The 19,360-nt window shown below is 49.5% G+C and overlaps 1 protein-coding gene and 1 long non-coding RNA gene across 4 annotated transcripts in view; one reads left to right on the top strand and one right to left on the bottom strand.

The window, feature by feature from the left end:
* The window catches only part of Itga9 (integrin subunit alpha 9), a 296,388-nt gene that overhangs the window by 152,252 nt on the left and 124,776 nt on the right, over window positions 1-19,360 (top strand). For all 3 annotated transcript variants that reach the window (XM_040739731.1, XM_040739730.1, XM_040739732.1), the window contains 2 exons: window positions 8,200-8,349; window positions 19,220-19,296. In XM_040739731.1, the coding sequence (XP_040595665.1) occupies window positions 8,200-8,349; window positions 19,220-19,296 (227 nt within the window). The remainder of the gene's footprint in view (window positions 1-8,199; window positions 8,350-19,219; window positions 19,297-19,360) is intronic.
* Window positions 9,852-15,070, bottom strand: LOC110343160. Its single transcript, XR_002385357.2, has 2 exons — window positions 14,950-15,070; window positions 9,852-10,386 (listed from the first exon to the last, which is right to left on the bottom strand). It is a non-coding gene; the product is annotated as an uncharacterized LOC110343160 (long non-coding RNA).

Consider the following 19,360-nt stretch of genomic DNA (forward strand, 5'->3'; position numbering starts at 1 on the left):
CTTGTTGCTGTCACCAAATACTTGACAAGGGGCAACACGAGGAAGGACTTATTCTTGCTCTTGTTTTGACAGTATAGCCATCGTGGCAGGGGAAGGCATGGCTGCAGCTGTGTGAGGTAGCTGGTTACATGGTACCGGAAGTAGAGACTTGAGGCAGGTAGAGGGTGCGCTCATCAACTTCAAGTGCCATCCCCACTTCCTCCAGAGAGGCCCTCCCCAGACAGCACAACCAGCTGGGCGCCAGCTGCTCAAACACATGAGCGGGTGGGGTGGGGGTGGGGCACCACAGCACGAACAGATTCCCAAATCCCCAGCAAGTCCCTGGTTCCATCATTAGTGTGTGCAGTTGTCTCGTGCGACTAGAGCTATTTATGCAAGCATGTTAGCTGGGGGTGTTTTGTGGAAGATTCTGAGTGCTGGTGCTTGCGGTAGGACTCACACACGTCAGACCACTGGTGGCATCCGTTAGTGTGATGTTGCACACACAGGGAGGCGTGGCTTTAATTGAAACCTCTGCTCAGAAGCCGGATGTCTGACCTGCCCACTGCTTCCTGCTCTTGTGACAGGGTTTCTGGGGTCCTTGGAATTCAGCCGTCTTCTTCCGAGCTCTGACTGGCTGATGTTTACAACCGAATCCTTCCGATGATAAGGTTTTGTCTCTCCCCAGTGCAAATCTTGTCCTGTACAACTGTTACAGTCAGTGGCGCTCCTCATCGCATTCTGTTTAGAATTATTTGTAGCACTTCCTTTATGGTTTTTAATTTTGCCTGTTTGTCATCTAATTTATAGGTCTGCAAGTGAAACCACACTTGGCTTGGGTTTATTTTCTCGTAAAAATGGGAAGCAGAGCTCTCTCTGTGCATATATCCTGATAAAGGTTCGCTTAGCAGTAGGGCAGGGGGGTTGTCAGCATTTTTTCCATTAGAAAGTCTGGTAGCAGATTTACTGAGGCGTAATTCATGTGCTGTACAATTCAGTCATTTAAAGCATGTATAAGTGACTGTAGGGGTTTGAATCAGAGGCTCCCCCACCCCCAGTCTCAGCCAATGGAGGAAGAGGGAAGGACTAGAAGGATTTGCCTTACGGGAGGAGATGTGTCAGTGTGGGTGGCTTTGACACTTCAGAAGTCTCATGGGACTCTTGTCACTCCCGGTGCCCTGTCTCCTACTTACTCTGACATCACAAGCCCAAGTAAGCCCTCTCTTTAAAAGTTGCCTTGGTCTTGGTATTTTGTCACAGCAATGGAAAAGTAACTACGACTTTTATCCCTGCTGTGACCAAATACCTGAGAAGGAATTTAAGTAGGGGACAATATGGTCCATCACGGTACAGAGGACAGCCGCGGGTAGCTCTGTAGCCAAAGCAGCCCATGCCAGGACTCCTCCCTCCTCAAATCATGATAGAGTAGGACACAGAAAGGAGAATGCTGACTTTTGATTGGTCTCCTTTTGATGTGGTCTGGAACGCCAGCCTATGGGACGGTGCCACCCAGACTCAGGGCGGATCCTCCCTACAGATCAACCCCTCAGTGGTAACTCTCATAGACATGTTCAGAGGTATGTTTCTAAGTAATCCTAAATCTACTCAAGTTGACAATCAAAATTAGCCATCACAGAGTGTGTGTGCCTATGTGTGTGTGTGTACATGTGCGAGTATGTGCACCTGTGTGTGTACATGTGTGTGTGTACATGTGTTCATGCATGTGTGTGTGTGCATGCACGTGTAGTTTAGCTTCAATGTATTCGCAGTTCTACAACTATCCCCACAATCGGTTCTAGAATACTCTATTACCACAGAAGAAATGCTGTGTTCTTCAGACCCTTCTCACCCAGCCTTTGTATCCACTCCCCGAGCCTGCAAACTTCAGTCTGCTAGGGTTGTTTCTGTCGGATAACAGGGATGACGTGTTATAATGTTAGCAAAGACGCTTTAAAAGCTAGTGCTGCCCGCCACTTGTCCCTGTGTGATGCACTAGTGTCATACTACTATGCTAGGCATGCTAACTATAAAGGCTACGCCTTTCCCTGTGCGCCTGTCTTCCTCTTCCTCCCATGCTTGTGGACTTAGCTCTCAGCGCACAGGCCTCCCCTCCCTCTGTGGCTGCAGCTGATGCTGACAGGAGCTGTGATCTTGGGGCAGCTCCTGCCCCTGCTTCGTTCTCTCAGTCCTGCTGCTGTGGCAATTGATTGCCAGATGCCCAGAGAGTGCATTCACACTCATCTCAATGCGCTTTTCTCTGTGGGCCATCAGGGCCTCGTCCTCGCTGCCCCCGAGCATCCCGGTCTCTGCGAGGAGCTCACGTATCCTCATTCCAAGTGGCTGCAAGTCTTGAAATGTGAAGGCAAACGTAAATGCCATGGTCATCTGTGGGTTCGTTCTCTCCTGGGGGACCCCAGGCTCTGAAGTCCTGATTATTTCAGTAGTTCCCCGATAGTTTAAAACCAGTGTTTACACACACACACACTCTCTCTCTCTCTCTCTCTCTCTCTCTCTCTCTCTCACACACACACACACACACACACACACACACGCATGTGCTTGTGCAGGTCAACTTTTTCAGCCACCAGTGGGAGCGGATAGTTTTGGTAAGTCACTCTACTATTCCTGGACTTGGAAACGCCTTTGTTTCCTTTTAAACCATCCTTCGAGCTTATGGGAATTTTAAAACCGCCTATAACTCTTTTAGTGGTCATTCTGATAGCATCACGTGGAGGAGGATACAGAATGCAGAGCATTCTCACACCCACCAGGATGGCTATGATGTCACTATGAGGCACAGAAATGGGCTCTGCTGGTAGTGATTTCTCATTTCTAAGAGTGTGAGGCCAGCACAGGCAGAAGCGGACAGGGTTGGACTCGAACAGCGCATGAGCATACAGGAAGGAGGGGGCAGAAAAAAAATCACATATTCAAAAAAGAAAAAAAAAACCGAGGTCTCAGACTTTGGAGATCCCCTATGGAGGGAGGGCCTCACCCTCCCTGGGGAGTGGAGGGGGGATGGGGTGGGGAGTTGGGGGTTTGCTGGGGGTGGGGGAGGAGGGGAGGGAGAGGGAGCTGGGATTGACATGTGAAGCAAGCTTGTTTCTAAGTTAAATAAAACAAAATCAAGGTCTCAAAAACAAAACAAAACAACAAAGCCCACTTAGTGGCTTTTCCCCCCAAACAATAATCTGACTTAATGCTAACTGCCTATTCGCTGAACTTCTGTGTTATTTGCAGATTTAAAGTGAGCCCAACCCTTCCTGTTTTTATTTAATTCATTGCCACTATGAGCTAAGGAAGGAAAAAAAAAAAACAGAGTTTCTGTATTCAGCCCCCACCCCGATAGTGGGGGAAAAGCCGCTCTCAGGTAGAGTTCCAAGTCACATGGCTAGCCAGCGCGTGCCATGGCCACCAAACCCAGCTTGCTTTGGGCCCTGGAGTGAGAACTGGAATCAAGTCACCCTCGGCTGGCTCCTCGCACACAGGCCAGGAAAGGGGTTCCTGTGTCTCTGACCACTGCTGAGGCCTCCCATGGTAGTGATCTTTATGTCTAAGCCCGTTGGCCGACACCTCCCCAGCCCTACTGCCACCAATGCCATCGTGCTGCAGCTGGAAGGGGCTTTCCAGAGCACCGCACCTTGTTAACTCGGTCCCCACGCTTCCTAACTTTCAGCGAGGGGGTCACTCAGCCATCAGGGTGGACGCCTGAGATGTGGCTTCTGCATGAGCCTCCCTGCCCATCAGCATGGTTTTCCGAGTCTATGCGTGTGGTCCATTAACACCTCCAAGCTTTCCGGGCACGCTGTACCAGCTGCGCCTTACACCTGCGCACATGTCCTTCCGTTCTGCCGCTCAGCCCAGGAGCCCCTCTTCTGGGAAGCCTGCCAGGCCTTTAAGAGTCAGGTGTGAACTTCCTTTGTGTCCTCATGGCCACTTCGGCCCTGGTGCACGTTGTGACATTGTCACAGCTCGGTTTTCCCCTCTGAAACTTAATTCCCTCCGTGTCTTTTAAGTCTGTCTCCCTGCCACCCAGCACACTGCCTGGCATAAAGTATGCACCCAATAAACTTCAAACAGAGCATGTGTTACATTCCCCATAAAAACGGCAGCCATGGAGCCATGGCCGGCTCTGCCACCAGCCTGGGTGTCCTCCATGAGGGTGCCTCCCATTTTCAAAGTAGCAGACTCCTGATGTCTTTAGCTGGAAAAAGTACGTTCTGGCCTCTGTACAGATGAGGCTAAATATGTGTTCAGTTTAAGAGGTCTCTGTCTGTAGCCTAGTGTGGTGTAAACACCTGTAATCCCAGCACTCTGGATGGAGGTAGAGGCAAAATGGTCTGGAGTTCGAGGTTATCTCTGACTATATTGGAAGCTAGGCTGGGATATATACCAGCTTGCCTCAAAAGAAAAGGGAAAGGGAAAGAAATCATAAAATTCCACTTGTGGCAGTAACTTTTTAAGCAGTAAAATTTGAGCCACAGTGGTGAAGTGCCGGAGCCACAGACTTCTCTCTGGCCAGTTCCTTACTTAATGTGGTGCTGAACAGAAGGGAGCAGAGTTTCCAAAAGTGACGGGAAACCCCCAGATGGTCTGCTACTTTCCCTAGGCAGCTGGGAGCAGACCAGCCCAGGGTCAGGAGTGGCTGGAGCAGGCCAGCCCAGCACAAGGAGGGGCTAGGCTTGGGGCAGAGCCTGTTTCTAATCCCTGCACCCTCCTCTGCCCCCACCACCCACCACTGTGTGGTTTGAGTTCCCTGCTGCTCCAAACTACTGCTGTGTGAGACAAAAAAGCTGCTTTTCAAACTCTTTAGTTAAGGTAGGCTCATGTAGTTGCTGCCAGGGAATAGCATTCGCCCACCTAGATGTTGCCTGTATTCATGATCCAAACTCAGACACACACTGCTAAGGTCTTTCTCCTTGGCAGTCACTGGGTGTGGTCACACACTTAGAAACACCCTCACTCCTTGTCCCTATTTCCTAGCTACCAATTATTCATTCATCTTTTGTGGGGGCGTTGTGGGCTGTGTTTGTGCTCATGTGTTGGGGGAGCGCTCACCCATGGAAGCCAGAGTTTGGAGGGGGGTGTCTTCCTGTTTCATCCCTACCTTCCTTTTGAGACAGGGCCTCTCCCTGAACTGGGAGCTTGCTATTTTGCCTAGGCTGTGTTGCCACCAAGTCCCCAGAGTCTTTCTGTCTGCACCTCCCCTGCACTAGGGCTGCAAGGGCACACCAACATGCCAATCTTTTCTACGTGGGTTCTGGAGACCCAAACTCAGGTCCTCAGGCTTGCAAGAAGAGCTGTTTCTCCATCAAGTCATCTCCTAAACCCCTGAGCAAGCATTTTCTTTTAAGGAGTTGCTGGAACCTAATGTGAACCTAAATAGGACTTCATGAGCTAGGCAACTGAGGCAGGAGCATTGCGAGATTGAGGCCAGACTGTGTTACATAACAAACGTAAAGCCAGCCGGAACCAGCTACATAGTGAGACCCTCAAAACAACAACCACCAAAGCGTCTAACGGACAGCAGGGAAACTCCTTTTGCTTTTGGTTCCAAGAAGCCTGGTTCTACCACATGACGAGCTTTGGGTTGGAGGGACAGTTTGTTTGAGCTCCTGGGTCTCAGTTGCCCTCCCTGTAAAGGGCAAGCAGAAATCTACCCACTAGATGTTGTGAGGATCAAGTAGAGTGAGGTCAACTCAGAGCTTGAGGAAGACCCTGAAATACACATGGCAGGCAGTTCGGAAGCCCGAAGTGAGCGCTGCCCCTCCCCCACTCTCATCTTCCCCCATGCCCAGAGTAAGAGTGTCATTGTGGACTTACTTTAGCACGAATCATTTAAGTGTAAAGTCTAGAAGTAGTTAACTAACCTCAGAGAAGCACAAAGAACACATTTGCAAATGTGTGAATTTGGCGTTTTCTCATCTGCCTTTGTCTGTACCATCTACCATCTTGGAATTCTGGTTGGAGTCAGGCGGGAGGGGGGGTGTCTGGATCTTAGGTGCGTGTCTTAAAGATCTGTTCTAAGATGGAGAGTTCCAGAGAACATTCTGGAAGCCCTCCATCGCTTCGCTGCGAACGTCCTGGGTTTTTGCTAGGCTGAAGAATTGAACCTTCTCCCAGGTGGATTCTTTACGGAGCCAAACGTGCATCATCTGCTTCTTGTCCGGGCATCTGCCCTGACGCCACCTGTGTCCCTCTGCTGTACCCTCCACACCCTGCCTCCCCTCTGCCACTCAGCACCGCTGACCCCTCCCCAGAACTGTTCCAGGAAGTCCCTGGCATCGAGCACCTTTGAGTGTGTTCCACTCGACACCCTATCATGTGAGGAAACATGGGGTGCCATGGCCCACCTGGAACTACTCTCCGCTTCTCAGAAGTGAAAACTGAACTGACAAACAGAACATTCGTGTTTTATTTTAGTGCACCCCCCCCCGCCCACCACTCCCTAGCCAGACTGCCCCACCCCCGGGAACCCAAATTCCACCCGAGAGCCAAGACCTGTCCTGAGAACCCTGCCACAGTCTGCAGGCTAACCACCTCCCTTCACTTCTGAAGCATCATCCAAATGGGGGTCATTTGTCATCCTCATAGTCACAGGCTGGGCATCCTACAAGGGACGCTGACATTTGAGAGCCAAGATGCTTGGCCTGTGTTCTCTCATACGGGGTGACAGTCCATCCCCAGCTGTCCCCAGGGAGAGGAGACTGGCTGTCGAAAAGTGTTGGAGAAAACTCTTTCCTGGGTGCTTCCTGAGACGTTTGGAATGTCCTACCATTTTGAACACAGTGAGACTCTGATCCTAACCCTCCACACTTCGTAGAGAATAGTGGGAATAGTGGGAATTCATGGGTGATATGTTCAGACATCTTAGGGTGGGTGGCATCTGCTGCCTGCCCGGCTTCTCTTGTTCTGTATAAGGTGTTTCTCAGTTCCCTGTGACACACACGCATGCTCTCCGTGATGGTTACAGAGCAGAGAGACTTGGCTGTGAGTGATGACTTTCTTAGCCTTGCCATGTTAAGGTAGACCACCCCGGATGATGTGCTGGCCCTTGATGCAAGACTATGGACCAACTCTTGCCTCTAGCTATCACTCTGGGCCTGGAGTCACCCAGAGGCAGTGCCACTGGGGAAAGACCATGAGCTTAAAAGTTGGAAAGATGAGGGTCCTAACCAGGCCTGTGTCCTGTGGGGCTGAGCCTTGCACCTTCCTGGTTCCTTTCCTGCGGGGTGGTGGGGTATGGAGTGTGTTGCTCATCTCTAGAAGTCACAGCATCGACCTGGCATCTCATTAGACCACGGGTCTTCTTCTCTTCCTGTGGTGACTGGAATGAGAAGTGTCCCCATAGGCTCCAGTGTTTGAACACTGGGGTCTCCTGTCGGTGAGGCTGTTTAGGAATGTTTAGAAGGTACAGCCTTGCTGGCGGAAGTGTGTCACAGGAAGTGGGCTTTGAGATTTACAGGTTTCCACCGCTTGTGGTCCTCTCCCTCCCCCGACCACCATGCTTCTTCCTGCTTTTGGCTGAAGGTCTGACTTTCAGCTTCCTGCTCTGCTGTTTGCCTCGAGGTTCCCCACCATGAATGGCTCTTACCCTCTGGAACCTTAGACCCAATGGACTCTCCCTTCTCCATGTTTCCTGGGTCGTAGTGTTTTATCACCACAACAGAAAACGTACCTGGTGCAGCTTCCCTGCCGCTCTTATGGCTAGCAGCCTACCATCCCCTGGGCCTTGAAATCCTTGGGTTCTAGAAGAATGAGCAGGAAGCTTGCTCCTGACTCCACTGATGGCTAATCTACAGCAGACCCCATTCACATTAGTGTTGTTGGGTCCTCGGCCACGACACAAAACTGTAATCTCATCCACACCCCGTGGAAATAAAGGGTTAATGTTGAGTACAGATGCTATCCCAGCCACCAACTGGCATCTAAACACACGTGGGTGACGAGTTAGATAATGTCTTCCATATGCTCTGGAGATGATTTAGCACCACATGGGGTAGCCTGAGAAAATCCCTGCCTGTCTGCAGAGACCGGGACAAGTTTTCCCTGGGCCTTGCTTACCTTGCTTACAAGACAGAAACAGTGACACCTTAGCTTGTGAGGAGGTGGTGAGGACCACCCAAGGAGAGCGGTGTGGCTGGCAGGCTGGTCTTTGGGAATGGCGTCCCCGCATCCACAGACGCTCCCTCTTAATGCTCCCTCTTGCTTTTGTTGCAGCGGAGGGTCCAGGATGTCATCAGCCCCATCGTGTTTGAAGCTGCCTACAGCCTGGGTGTGCACCAGACTGCTGAGGAGGAGCGGGAGCTGCCCGATCTGACCCCCGTGCTACGCTGGAAGAAGGGGCAAAAGATCGCCCAGAAGAATCAGGTTAGACCTGCTCTAGCCTTGTTTCTGTCTCTGTGATAAACGCCCTGGCAGAAAGCAACTAGAGGAGCAAGGGTTGATTGTAGCCCTGGATTCTAGGTTACAGCCATCACTGGGGAGAAGTCAGGGAGGGAACTGCGAGCGGCTAGTCACATGACAGCCACCATGAACAGCAGAGAGAGGGAGAGACAGAAAGAGAGAGACAGACAGAGAGACAGAGAGGGAGAGAGGGGGAGAGAGAGGAGCAGGAGAGCATATACATGTATGCTCAGCACTCAACTAACATACTCCACACATAGACAGACACTCACACACAGACACATGCAGAGACACACGATATACACTCTACACACAGACACACATAGACACACACACATACAAACATACGTTACACACAGTCTACACACACACAGACAAACACTATATATAGATACACTTTACACATACTCTATACACACACAGACACACACACCACACAGACACAGACACACACACACACACATACACACACACACACACACACACACACTGGACAAGGCTTCCTTTTTTTTATACATGAGCCTCCCTCCTCAAGTACAAGAGGGAAGAAGGCCTGCAAGCCTTGCTGGTCACTCAGAACAGGCACAAGGGAAATGAGTTAGGAGGGATACAAGATGTCTTAGTGGGGCGTAGTACAGGGGACAGCCTGAAGGTGATGTGCAAAGAAACCAGGGAGAAAGAAGAGAAGGCGGTAAAATGGTTTCTGTACTAAGACTCAGGGACTGGAGAGATGATTCAGGGGTTAAGAGCACTGGCTGTTCTTTTAAAGGTCCTGAGTTCAATCCCCAGCAACCACATGGTGGCTCATAATCATCCATAGTGAGATCTGGCACCCTCTTCTGGCCTGCAGGGATACATGCAGACAGAGCACTACTTGCTTAATAAATAAATACATCTCTTTAAAAAAAAATCAGACACTCTGGGGAGCTGGAGAGATGGCTCAGCTCTGAAGAGCACTGTCTGCTCTTGTGGAGGACCTGGGTTTGATTCCCAGCACCCCACAGTGACTCACAGCCGCCTGTAGCTCCTGGTCCAGATCATCTGATACCCTTTTCAGCCTCCACAGGGACCAGGCATTCAAGGGGCAAACAGGCGTTCATGGTAAATTCCATAACCCCTCGTAATAAATCCCAGTCCTAGCATTGCTCTCCTCTCCAAGGGGAAATCTTGCCATCCTGGCTCTCGCTTGTATTGTAGAGGTCGGCACTTGGTGCGTTAGGACTCATCTCAGAGCCCTTTGTGTTGTCGAGCCTCCATGCTGACCAGGGAGATAGTTGCTAACTCTGGTCAGCATGTTGCTGTCTCTGAGCACACTTTCCCTGAACCTAACCCTCATTCCTACAGCATCCAAGCCCTGGAGAGTGTCTTCAAACCTTCATAGCCTATGACAGTTGGCGATCCATTCCGCGCCATACACACACATAAATAATAAAAAAAAATCTTAAAAAGCAACATGCCCAATAATGCTACGGTTTAAATATAATGCACATTAGACTGGGATCTGGAGTGCAGGTGAGTACAGGGAAGAAAGGGGCCTGCATAGCCGATGATTCTCTGTAAGTTAAAGTCGCGTAGTGCCGGGTCCAGCTTGTCCCCTGTGGAGTGTGCCTGCACACACGTAAATTAACACCGATAAAGGGAAAGAAAGTTGGTAGACCCACCCAGACACACTAAATCAGAGATGGGCTAGCACATGTCTTAAGCTGACCACTGACCCTGGCACAGCTAGCCTGGGACCCGCAGGGGGAAAGAACAGAGATGGGAAGGGACGGAGGGAGCCGTGGCGATAGTAACCCTTATCTGCAGCGGCAGGAATTCAGTGGGATAACACGTTAATCTGGAGATTAAGTCGTCACGCCAGAGAGCTTTCTAAAGGCAAGAAGTAATCACAAAGACGAAGATGAGCAGGCGTGGGTAATGGTACTTTTCCCCTCCAGAGACACTCATAACAGATGGATGAGGTGCGGCAGGCAGGGTTACGCTCTTTTCAATCACGTTACTCTGTGGTTGAAATTAAAATAAAAGAAAAATATTGTTCTTAGATTGGAAGGATTGTCCAGGAGCCTGAGACTCTTTCTAGGGAAGCAGTTCTTATTTACTCTGCTTTGCCTGATTATGAAAAACAACAAAATTGAGTCAGTTTAATGATCTCCACTATCCCTCCATGTGTCTTCCAGATGTTGGCTGTGTTCATGGTTCTGTTCAAAGGGAAGAACAATGGGCTGCCAGCTAGGGCCACTCCAGGCAATAGAGCTGACTTTAACCAGAACTCAGGAACCGTCTCTGTCACCAGGAGCTCAAACAATACACAAACAGTACACAGTTCCCTCTCCCTCTGCCTGTCCTCCATGCTGACATCTTCCCAGGCCTGGCCATTTGGCTTGTCACCTAGCCTGCGCCTCACACCTGTGTCCCTGAATAACCCTGCCCTGGCTTTCCTCTCTAGAGTCCCGGGACCCTGCAAGACGGTGCCCCGATTCCCCAGCACTCTCCAGGGTCACCCGAATACTACATCCAGCCTCGGGCCCTGCTGACCCCTCTTCCATGAAGGCTCTCACCCTGGCCATCTCTCACGGCCAGCCTTTATGTTTGAATGTTGCTACCTCAGAGAACCATCTCTCAGCTCCCCCGCTCGAGTAGAGCCCAGTGAACGTAGATAACGTCTTCTCACATTAGCTATTAATTCCCCAACGCCTCCCTCAAAAGCTGGCCTAGTGGCCCCATTGAAAGAGCCCTTGTAAAAGGACAAAAGCCCATGTCATTCTGCAAGGCTGTTTAATGAAATGGGATACGCTGTGGGCTCCCCCTGGGAGTCCCCCTTGGCCAGGGTATGCCCTGTGATTCACTGTGACTTCTCCAGCAGAGTGTGTGTGTGTGTGTGTGTGTGTGTGTGTGTGTGTGTTTATGAGTCTGTTTTTCAAAGCATAACGTGAAGGAAATGCAGGTGGTAAAAGAGGCATCGGCTGTCTCAACGCTGTTTCCCTCTGGCATGTTGTCATAGCGATGTAAAGATGAGTGACACAGAAAGAGACCATCACTGGGGTTGGTAGAGCTTGGCAAATAGAATGCTTCCGTAGAACGCATGAGGCCCTGGGTTCACTCCCAAGTGTTACGTAAACCAAGTGGAGTGGGTGCTTGCCTATATATATTTCCGGCCCTCAGGGGGCAGAGACAAGAGGGTCAGAAGTTCAAGGTTGTCCCTAGCTACACAAAGAATTCAAAGCCAGGCTGAGTTAGAGAAGATCCTGTCTGAAAAGAAAAAAAATTTAAAAAAGCAAGGTCATGTGTGGTCATGCACACCTGTCATCTCAACAACCAGGTGGGTTTTTCTGAGGCCAAAGCCATCCTGCTCCACACAGAGAGATCCAGGTCAGTTCAGGCTTCACAGCGAGACCCTGTCTCAAAACAGAACGGTAACAGCAGAAGCAAAAGAAACCGCTTGTGGTATCTCCATCTGGACATAGCTGAAGTGGAGCTGAAATTCCTGAGACTGCCCTGCACTCTTACAACATGCTCCACCCCAAAAGTCTGTGTTTGGGTTTTATTAAAATAAAATAAAAACAGAATTGGGATGGAGAAACCTACTCTCAGATTACGGCAATTATACCCATTTTTTAAAAATACTAAATGCCATGTCAGGTGTGGTGGTCTGAGTAAGAATGGCCCCCATAGGTTTGTGTAATGGAATTCTTAGTCATCAGGAAGTAGCACTACTTGAGAAGGATTGGGAGGAGTGGCCTTGTTCGATGGGTGTGGCCTTGTTCGAGGAGGTGTGGCCTTGTTGGAATAGATGTAGTTTTGTGGGAGAAATACCAGGCCCGGTTTTCTTTTTCGCTGCCTATGGATCAGGCTGTATTGCTCAGTTATGGCTCCAGCCCCCTGCATACGGCCATGCTCTCTGCCGCCATGATAACGGACTAAACCTCTGAAACTGTGAGCCAGGCCCCAGTTGAAAGTCTTGGTTACAGTTTCTCTTCACATTGATAGAACGGTGATTAAGACACCAGGTGATGTGGGTTCATATACAAATTGCACATAGCTGGGACCTCTTGTACCCAGATCTCTCACACCTGGGGGAGGAATACCAGGTCATAAATGCCCCTATCAGAATACATCCTGTTTGCTTTCCTATAAATAGAGCCTTCTTGAGTGGGATTTGAAGCACATTTACTTAAACACCCAACCCATCTCAGAGGCTTCAGCCTGGGACTTGGTTGCCTTAGCAACCGTATTTACAGTGTACAATCCATGTACATAATTGCAGTTTTAATTTAAAGCAAGCATCTCCGTGTCTGAGAAACTGGCCCTTACCTGATCCTAACAAACATTTCTCAGGTAAGAGAGGATTTTTCTAATGTGGGTGTGGTTGTAGAAATGGGTCCCTCGGGGCCTGAGCATCTGGGGCACCCACTTCCTTTCCAGCCCCTGACCGCATGTCCCCGTTGCTGCTTTGGCATCACGGGAAGAGCTGACGAGGCTCTGCCGCAAAGGAAGGCGCCATTACAACCTGGTCCATCCATCCCCCAACCCAGAGGCTGTGAATAATTCATTAGCTAAATACGATCCAGCTGGAGTCAGCAAGCCATAACCTGTGTCCAAGTGTGAGCCTGAGTGCCATGGTGGTGGCGGGGTGGGGCTGAGGGGCTGGCTCAGTGGTAAAAGGGCTTGCTGCACGAGCTCGAGAAACACAGTTCAGACCCCCAAGAACCCACATGCATTCTGGGTGGGATTGATGGCCCACCTATAATTCCAGCCCTCAGAGGCATAGATCCCTCAGACAAGCTGTCTAGGGAAAACAGTCATTTTTTTGTCTAGGTTTGTCAAGAGACCTTGCCTCAAAGAATGGTTGAAGATTGTTCCCAACACCAACCTCCACATGTATGCCCCACACGTGCAAGCATGCATAGGCACGTGCCTGCCGCACTCGAATGACAGTAGAAGAAGGTTGTGGGCGTACACCCATGCCCATCCCTTCATGCCATGTCCACAGCTGCCTGACTGCATGGCAAAGCTGTTGAGTCGTTATCAGAAAGGACACAAAGGCCACAAACTCAAAGATGTCCTGTCTTACTCTTCTCAGCCAAAATTTGCTAGCCCCATCTTTAAAAAAAAAAGAGTAAGGATTCAGTGAGAAATAAGAAAAGGAATTTTCTGAATGAAAGTATAGTCCCCAGGGGTACCCAGGGTGAAGAGCGGGGTGAGGAGGAAGCCAGCCAGAACCCTGGGCCGGAAGCTGCTGGCACCCCACTCCTCAGCCAGCAGAAGCCTGAGGCAGGAAATGACTGTCTCCTGAAAGAGGCGTTAGCTTCCTGCAGCAAGGAGATCTGCTCTCATAGTTAGGAGGGCGGCCTCCAAGAGAGTGAGCAGTCAGGACTTTGCAGCAATCAGACCAGCAGGTAGAGGCTACAGGGCAAGAGGAGACTGCAGCCAGCTGAGTTTGCTGTGTCTCATTGATGTACCACTCCTGGGTTTTCCCAGAAGACTCTGGGTATGGGTAAAAGTAACTTGAAGGGTTTCTCAGGGATCAAACTTACAGCTGTTAGGATTGTTCTCTGAGAGGAACATCTGGAGTCAGGCCACTACCGTAAAACCATACTCTCTGTGCTTGCTTCATGCTAAGAAGAAGTTCTCATTATTTCTGGAAACTCTGTGCTCACCCAGCATGCTGAGGCTGCAGTGTGCCAACACCCTTGCCTCCCAGAGTCAATTCCTAGGAAACAAATCGGCCCATTTCCCAGAAGAGATTCATCCAGGTCCAGGCACAGTAATCAGATTTCAACCTCAACCAACACACACACTACTCTCTAGTGTTGGGCACAGGCCTCTTGATTTAGTTGTACATCACATTTTGTTGTTGTTGTTTTGAGACATGGTTTCTCTTGGAGCCTATTCTGGCACTCACTCTGTAGACCAGGCTGGCCTCGAACTCACAGAGATCTTCCTACCTCTGCCTTCTGAGTGCTGGGACTAAAGGTGTGCGCCACCAATGCCTGGCACATCACATTTTTTTTAACCTTAAAGCAACTGCTTTCCCAGTTTACTAATGGGCTTGATTCAGTCAGGGTTTTAAATTGCTCATCCCACTCTTGTCTTCAGTATTCCCCACTGTCTTGGGATTTCTATTGCTAAGCAACCCTTATAAAGGAAAAAAACATTGATTGGGGCTGGCTTACAGTTCAGAGGTTTAGTCCATTAACATGGTGCAACGTGGTAGCGTACAGGTAGACACGGTACTGGAGCTAAGAGTTCTGCATCTTGACTTGCAGGCAAACAGGAAGAGGTCTATCTCACTGGGCTTGGCTTGAGCATATATGAAACCTCAAAGCCCACCTCCACAGTGACACACTTCCTCCAACAAGACCACTCCTACTCCAACAAAGCCACACCTCCTAATAGTGACACTCCCTTTGAGGGCCATTTTCTTTCAAACCACCACACCAACTTAAAGACTATTAGGTTGTTAATAGATTGTTAAATCTATTGCTACACTAGACAACACTCAGGAATTTGGCTCCTATTAGTTGAGGAATATCTGTATGTTGCACCATTTCATTTTTAATTTACCTGTCTATAGGTTGTTTCCATATTGTTGCTGTTGTGAACAGTGCTGTAATAAGCATGGCGGTATAGCCAACTCTTCAAGGTGAACATAGCCTCCACATGCACATACATGTAACTAGACAAAATTCCTGCAAATAAAAAGACATAAAATGATGGAATAGGTTAAACGTACACAGAAAGCCAAGCTGTCTACCAAAAACGCACTTCTGGCTGACCAGAAGTCAAGGAGTGTACATAGGGGCAGAAAAAGTGAATGTTGAATATTAACCAAAAGAAAAAAGAGTAGCTCACACATAGTAATAAAAGTAATAGAAATGCTATCAATGTATAAGCTCCTAACACCAGAAATGAGACCTTGACAGTAGTGAAAAACTCAATTCTGGTGCCTTAATTTCAACAATGGGTAGAGCCGCTACACAGAAAACTTCTGTCTCAGTCACTGTTGGCTGCTGTAACAAGACAACATGACCAAGGCAACTTATAAAAGAAAGTATTTACCTGGAGACTTGCTTACGGTGTCAGAGGGTAACTGTGATCACCATGACAGAAAACATGGCACTGGAGCAATAGCTGAGAGCTTAAATCTGACCCTCAAGCACTAGGCAGAATGGAGACAGGAACTGTTGTGGGCTTTAGAACCTTAGTGACACACCTCCTCTAACAAGGCCACACCTCCAAATCCTTCCCAAACACTCCACCAACTGGGAAACAAACATTCAGATGGCCCCCAGGAGACATTCTCATCCAAACCATCACAAACAACAAAGAAAGAAGAGATGAAGGGCCCATAGATGTGCACGGAACGTTTCTACCCAACCGCAGAAGATCACACACTCTTGTCCAATGAACAAGGAACATTCTCCAGCATAGAATGCATGTGAAAACATAAATCATCCCAAATCAAGAATCTCAACAAAGCTTGATATCATACCAGATATCTTTTCTGACCACGATGGAATAAAACTAAAAACCAATAACGGGGTTTAATGATGAATCTGCTCATGAATCTTCCACTCGGCAGTCCCTGGTCAAGCTACCTCATCTCTCTGCATAGAGTTCACATCTGCTGGGTTCCCACCAGGGGCTCTGAGGTCCCTGAGAGCCCCACTCCCATGACTGCTTGGTCATATGGGAACCTCTTTACAGAAAGCTGGGTTCCCTTGGCTCAGAGTAGCTAAGTTCCAAGGACAAATAACTAAGGAGAGAGCTCCGTTGCTTTTTATGGAGTTGGCTTGGGAGTCACATGGTATGACCTTCACTATAGCCCCAGACCCTGCTGGATGGCAGGGAAGCAGTCAGGAGCTCTGTGCTTCTCTGTGGGCGAGACTGTTGTGTGCCATTATAAGGAGTGTGAGGGAAGACATTCTGTGTAGATTCTTGAAAAAAAAAAAAACAAAAAACCGCCTTTGTCTACACTAAAGCCGGTTCACGTCTACAGCTGTCTCCCGCCATCGTTAGGAAGTCTCAGGTGCACACTTGTTTACACTGTAAAATGTGAGAGGTCTGCCCGGTGGGGGGGGGGGGGTTAGGACAGGGGAGAGCTGGCTGGAGAGAGGTCAGAAGGTCAGGACTCAAAACTTGAAGATTGTCACAGGATGGATTCTCTCCTCAGTTCTCACCCCTTCCCATCCCACCCCTTCTCATCCCGAACCCTTCCCATCCCCACCCCTTCCCATCCCCACCCCTTCTCATCCTCACCCCTTCCCATCCCGACCCCTTCCCATCCTCAACCCTTCTCATCCTCACCCCTTCCCATCGTCACCCCTTCCCATCCCCACCCCTTCTCATCCTCACCCCTTCCCATCCTCACCCCTTCCCATCCTCACCCCTTCTCATCCTCACCCCTTCTCATCCCCACCCCTTCCCATCCTCACCCCTTCTCATCCTCACCCCTTCTCATCCCCACCCCTTCCCATCCTCACCCCTTCCCATCCTCACCCCTTCCCATCCTCACCCCTTCCCATCCTCACCCCTTCCCATCCTCACCCCTTCTCATCCCCACCCCTTCCCATCCCCACCCCTTCCCATCCTCACCCCTTCCCATCCTCACCCCTTCCCATCCTCACCCATTCCCATCCCCACCTCCTCCTGTAACAGGCTTTCTTGAACCACCAACCAGCTCCCAAATCAAGACATGGGAGCTTATTATTAGTTATGGATGTTCTGCCTTACTTTAGGTGTGTCCCACCAGCTCTTATAACTTAATGTAACCTTTTTCCTCTTCATCTACACTTTGCTTCTGGGCTTTTTACCTTTCTTTCATTCTGTGTGACTCACTTTTCTTGTTTCCTCCATATTTGACTGGTGGCTACCTGGCTGACTGGCCCCAAGTGTCTCTCTCTCTCTCTCTCTCTCTCTCTCTCTCTCTCTCTCTCTCTCTCTCTCTCTCTCTCTCTCTCTCTCTCTCTCTCTCTCTCTCTCTCTCCTAGATTCCTCCTCCTACTATTTTCTCTGCTTGCCAGCCTCACCTAGCCCCCTGCTGCCTAGCTATTGGTCGTTCATCTTTTTTATTAGATCAATCAGGTGCCTTAGGCAGACAAAACAGCAATCTTTACATTGTTAAACAAACAAATGTAACACACCTTTACATAGTTAAAGTAACCTCCCACAGCATCTTCCCATTCCCATTTCTTCCGAGTCACACCTTTGATCCCATCTCTTCCCATAGGTCATCCCATACTGTCTGTGCAAAAGCTCATTTTCAAAAAAAAAAAACAACTAAAAAAAGGCTCATTTTCAATCAAGGGTGCACCTGGGCATAGAAAGAGTTTATGGACAAAGCTGGAGTACCTCATGCATGTATCAGGGAAAATAGACTTTGAGTCACGGTTCATATCTAGACACAAAGAAAGTCATTACCCAGCAACAAAGGTTTCACCTGGGACACCTGCACAGCCCCCACACCCTCTTCCCCAGTTTCCTCCCTGGCGGCAATGGGACATCAGAGAAACCTTTGATTGAAGCCACTTTGGAATTTGGCTTTTTCCTTGCTTCTGTAGAGTCCAAAAGAACACAGGAAGTTGCTCTTTTACCCAAGACTGCCATGATAATCAAGGAAGGGAATGCTGCCTGGGACACTTCATTTTTTGGAAATGCGGCATGGGATTATGAAATTCCATGAGCAAAAGTACCCTGTCTGGTAGAGTCTAGACTCTTTGTTAGCCAGAAGGCTTGCTGAAGTCAACACTTGGTACCCTGAGAGGCTGTGTGGACTGATAGTCTAAGAAGGGAACAAATCACCCAGAGCTATGCTTGGTAGGAGGAAGAAGAAAACCTCACCAGCTGAACAGTATCCCTGATGGAGTCGGGATCTTGATAGATTACAGCTGATGTAGAGCAACTTCCAAACCCTCCTGAAATGGAGCAGCGTGGCTTGTGAAAGAGCTCCATTGTCTAGAAGAGAGGGTGCTCTCCAAGATCAGAGCATCCGAGAGATGGCGACCACAGTGAGGGGCGGAGTCTCTATCCTCCTATACTTTGGGGGGAAGGGGTAGCAACCTCAGCCAGTGTTGCTCCCCACTGCGTGGCCAACACTCTGGTGCATCCTGCCTCTGTGGAACTCAAGCCAGCTGTGACACACTGAACTTCAGGCCCAGCACTTGACTTCTGAGGTCCAGCCCTGGTGAGAGAGGTGACATTTTCTGCCAAAATATCCCTGTCCTCTTGCATCCTCAGCCCAAAGGCCTGGGTGCCTTTCGACATTTCCCTCTGGGACTAATAATTCAACATGGCCCCATTGCTCGTGCAGAAAATGGTTTCTCGTTTCTTCCATGTTCTCTCTTGGGGAGGAAGGAAGTCTTCCCTTGAACCATTTTCTGCACGCGCTTTACACAATGGTTGGCCACTGATGCCTGAAAGCACTGAAAAGATATTCCTAGACCAGCTTGGGCTGAAAGTCACCTGCTGTGCGTGGCCAAGGCTGGCTTTTCAGGAGAGAGTTGGGAATTCAAGAAGAGGTCCTGAGACTGGCACCCACCACGGGAAGTGTTCTTACTGACTGAGCCATTTCCCCAGCGCCTCCTGCATGCTTCCAGAAGGAACTGCTTGAAGCTCTCAGTAAGCTGAGAATTACAAGGAAGAGATGTGCTCATGGCTTCCAGACCGGTATTGACAGGGCTTCCCTGGAACCTGAGAAAGTCCCCTCCACATGCCAGGGAGCTGGCTTCTTGGGGCTGTGAGGAGAATGCCTGGGGGCTCAGGGGAAGAGACCTGGTTTGGCCGTTGTTCATTTGCTTAGATTCTGTGCCAACCTTCCTGTTTTTCTCTCCCACAGACGGTTTTTGAAAGGAATTGCCGGTCTGAGGATTGTGCGGCCGACCTGCAGCTTCGGGGGAAACTGCTGCTTTCTAGGTATGTCACTGTTCTTTCTTCACGACACTGTTCCAAGAAGCCTGCAAGTTCAGATTTCCCCAAC

Source organism: Mesocricetus auratus, unplaced genomic scaffold (assembly GCF_017639785.1).
Source record: "Mesocricetus auratus isolate SY011 unplaced genomic scaffold, BCM_Maur_2.0 Super-Scaffold_100691, whole genome shotgun sequence".
Lineage (NCBI taxonomy): Eukaryota > Metazoa > Chordata > Mammalia > Rodentia > Cricetidae > Mesocricetus > Mesocricetus auratus.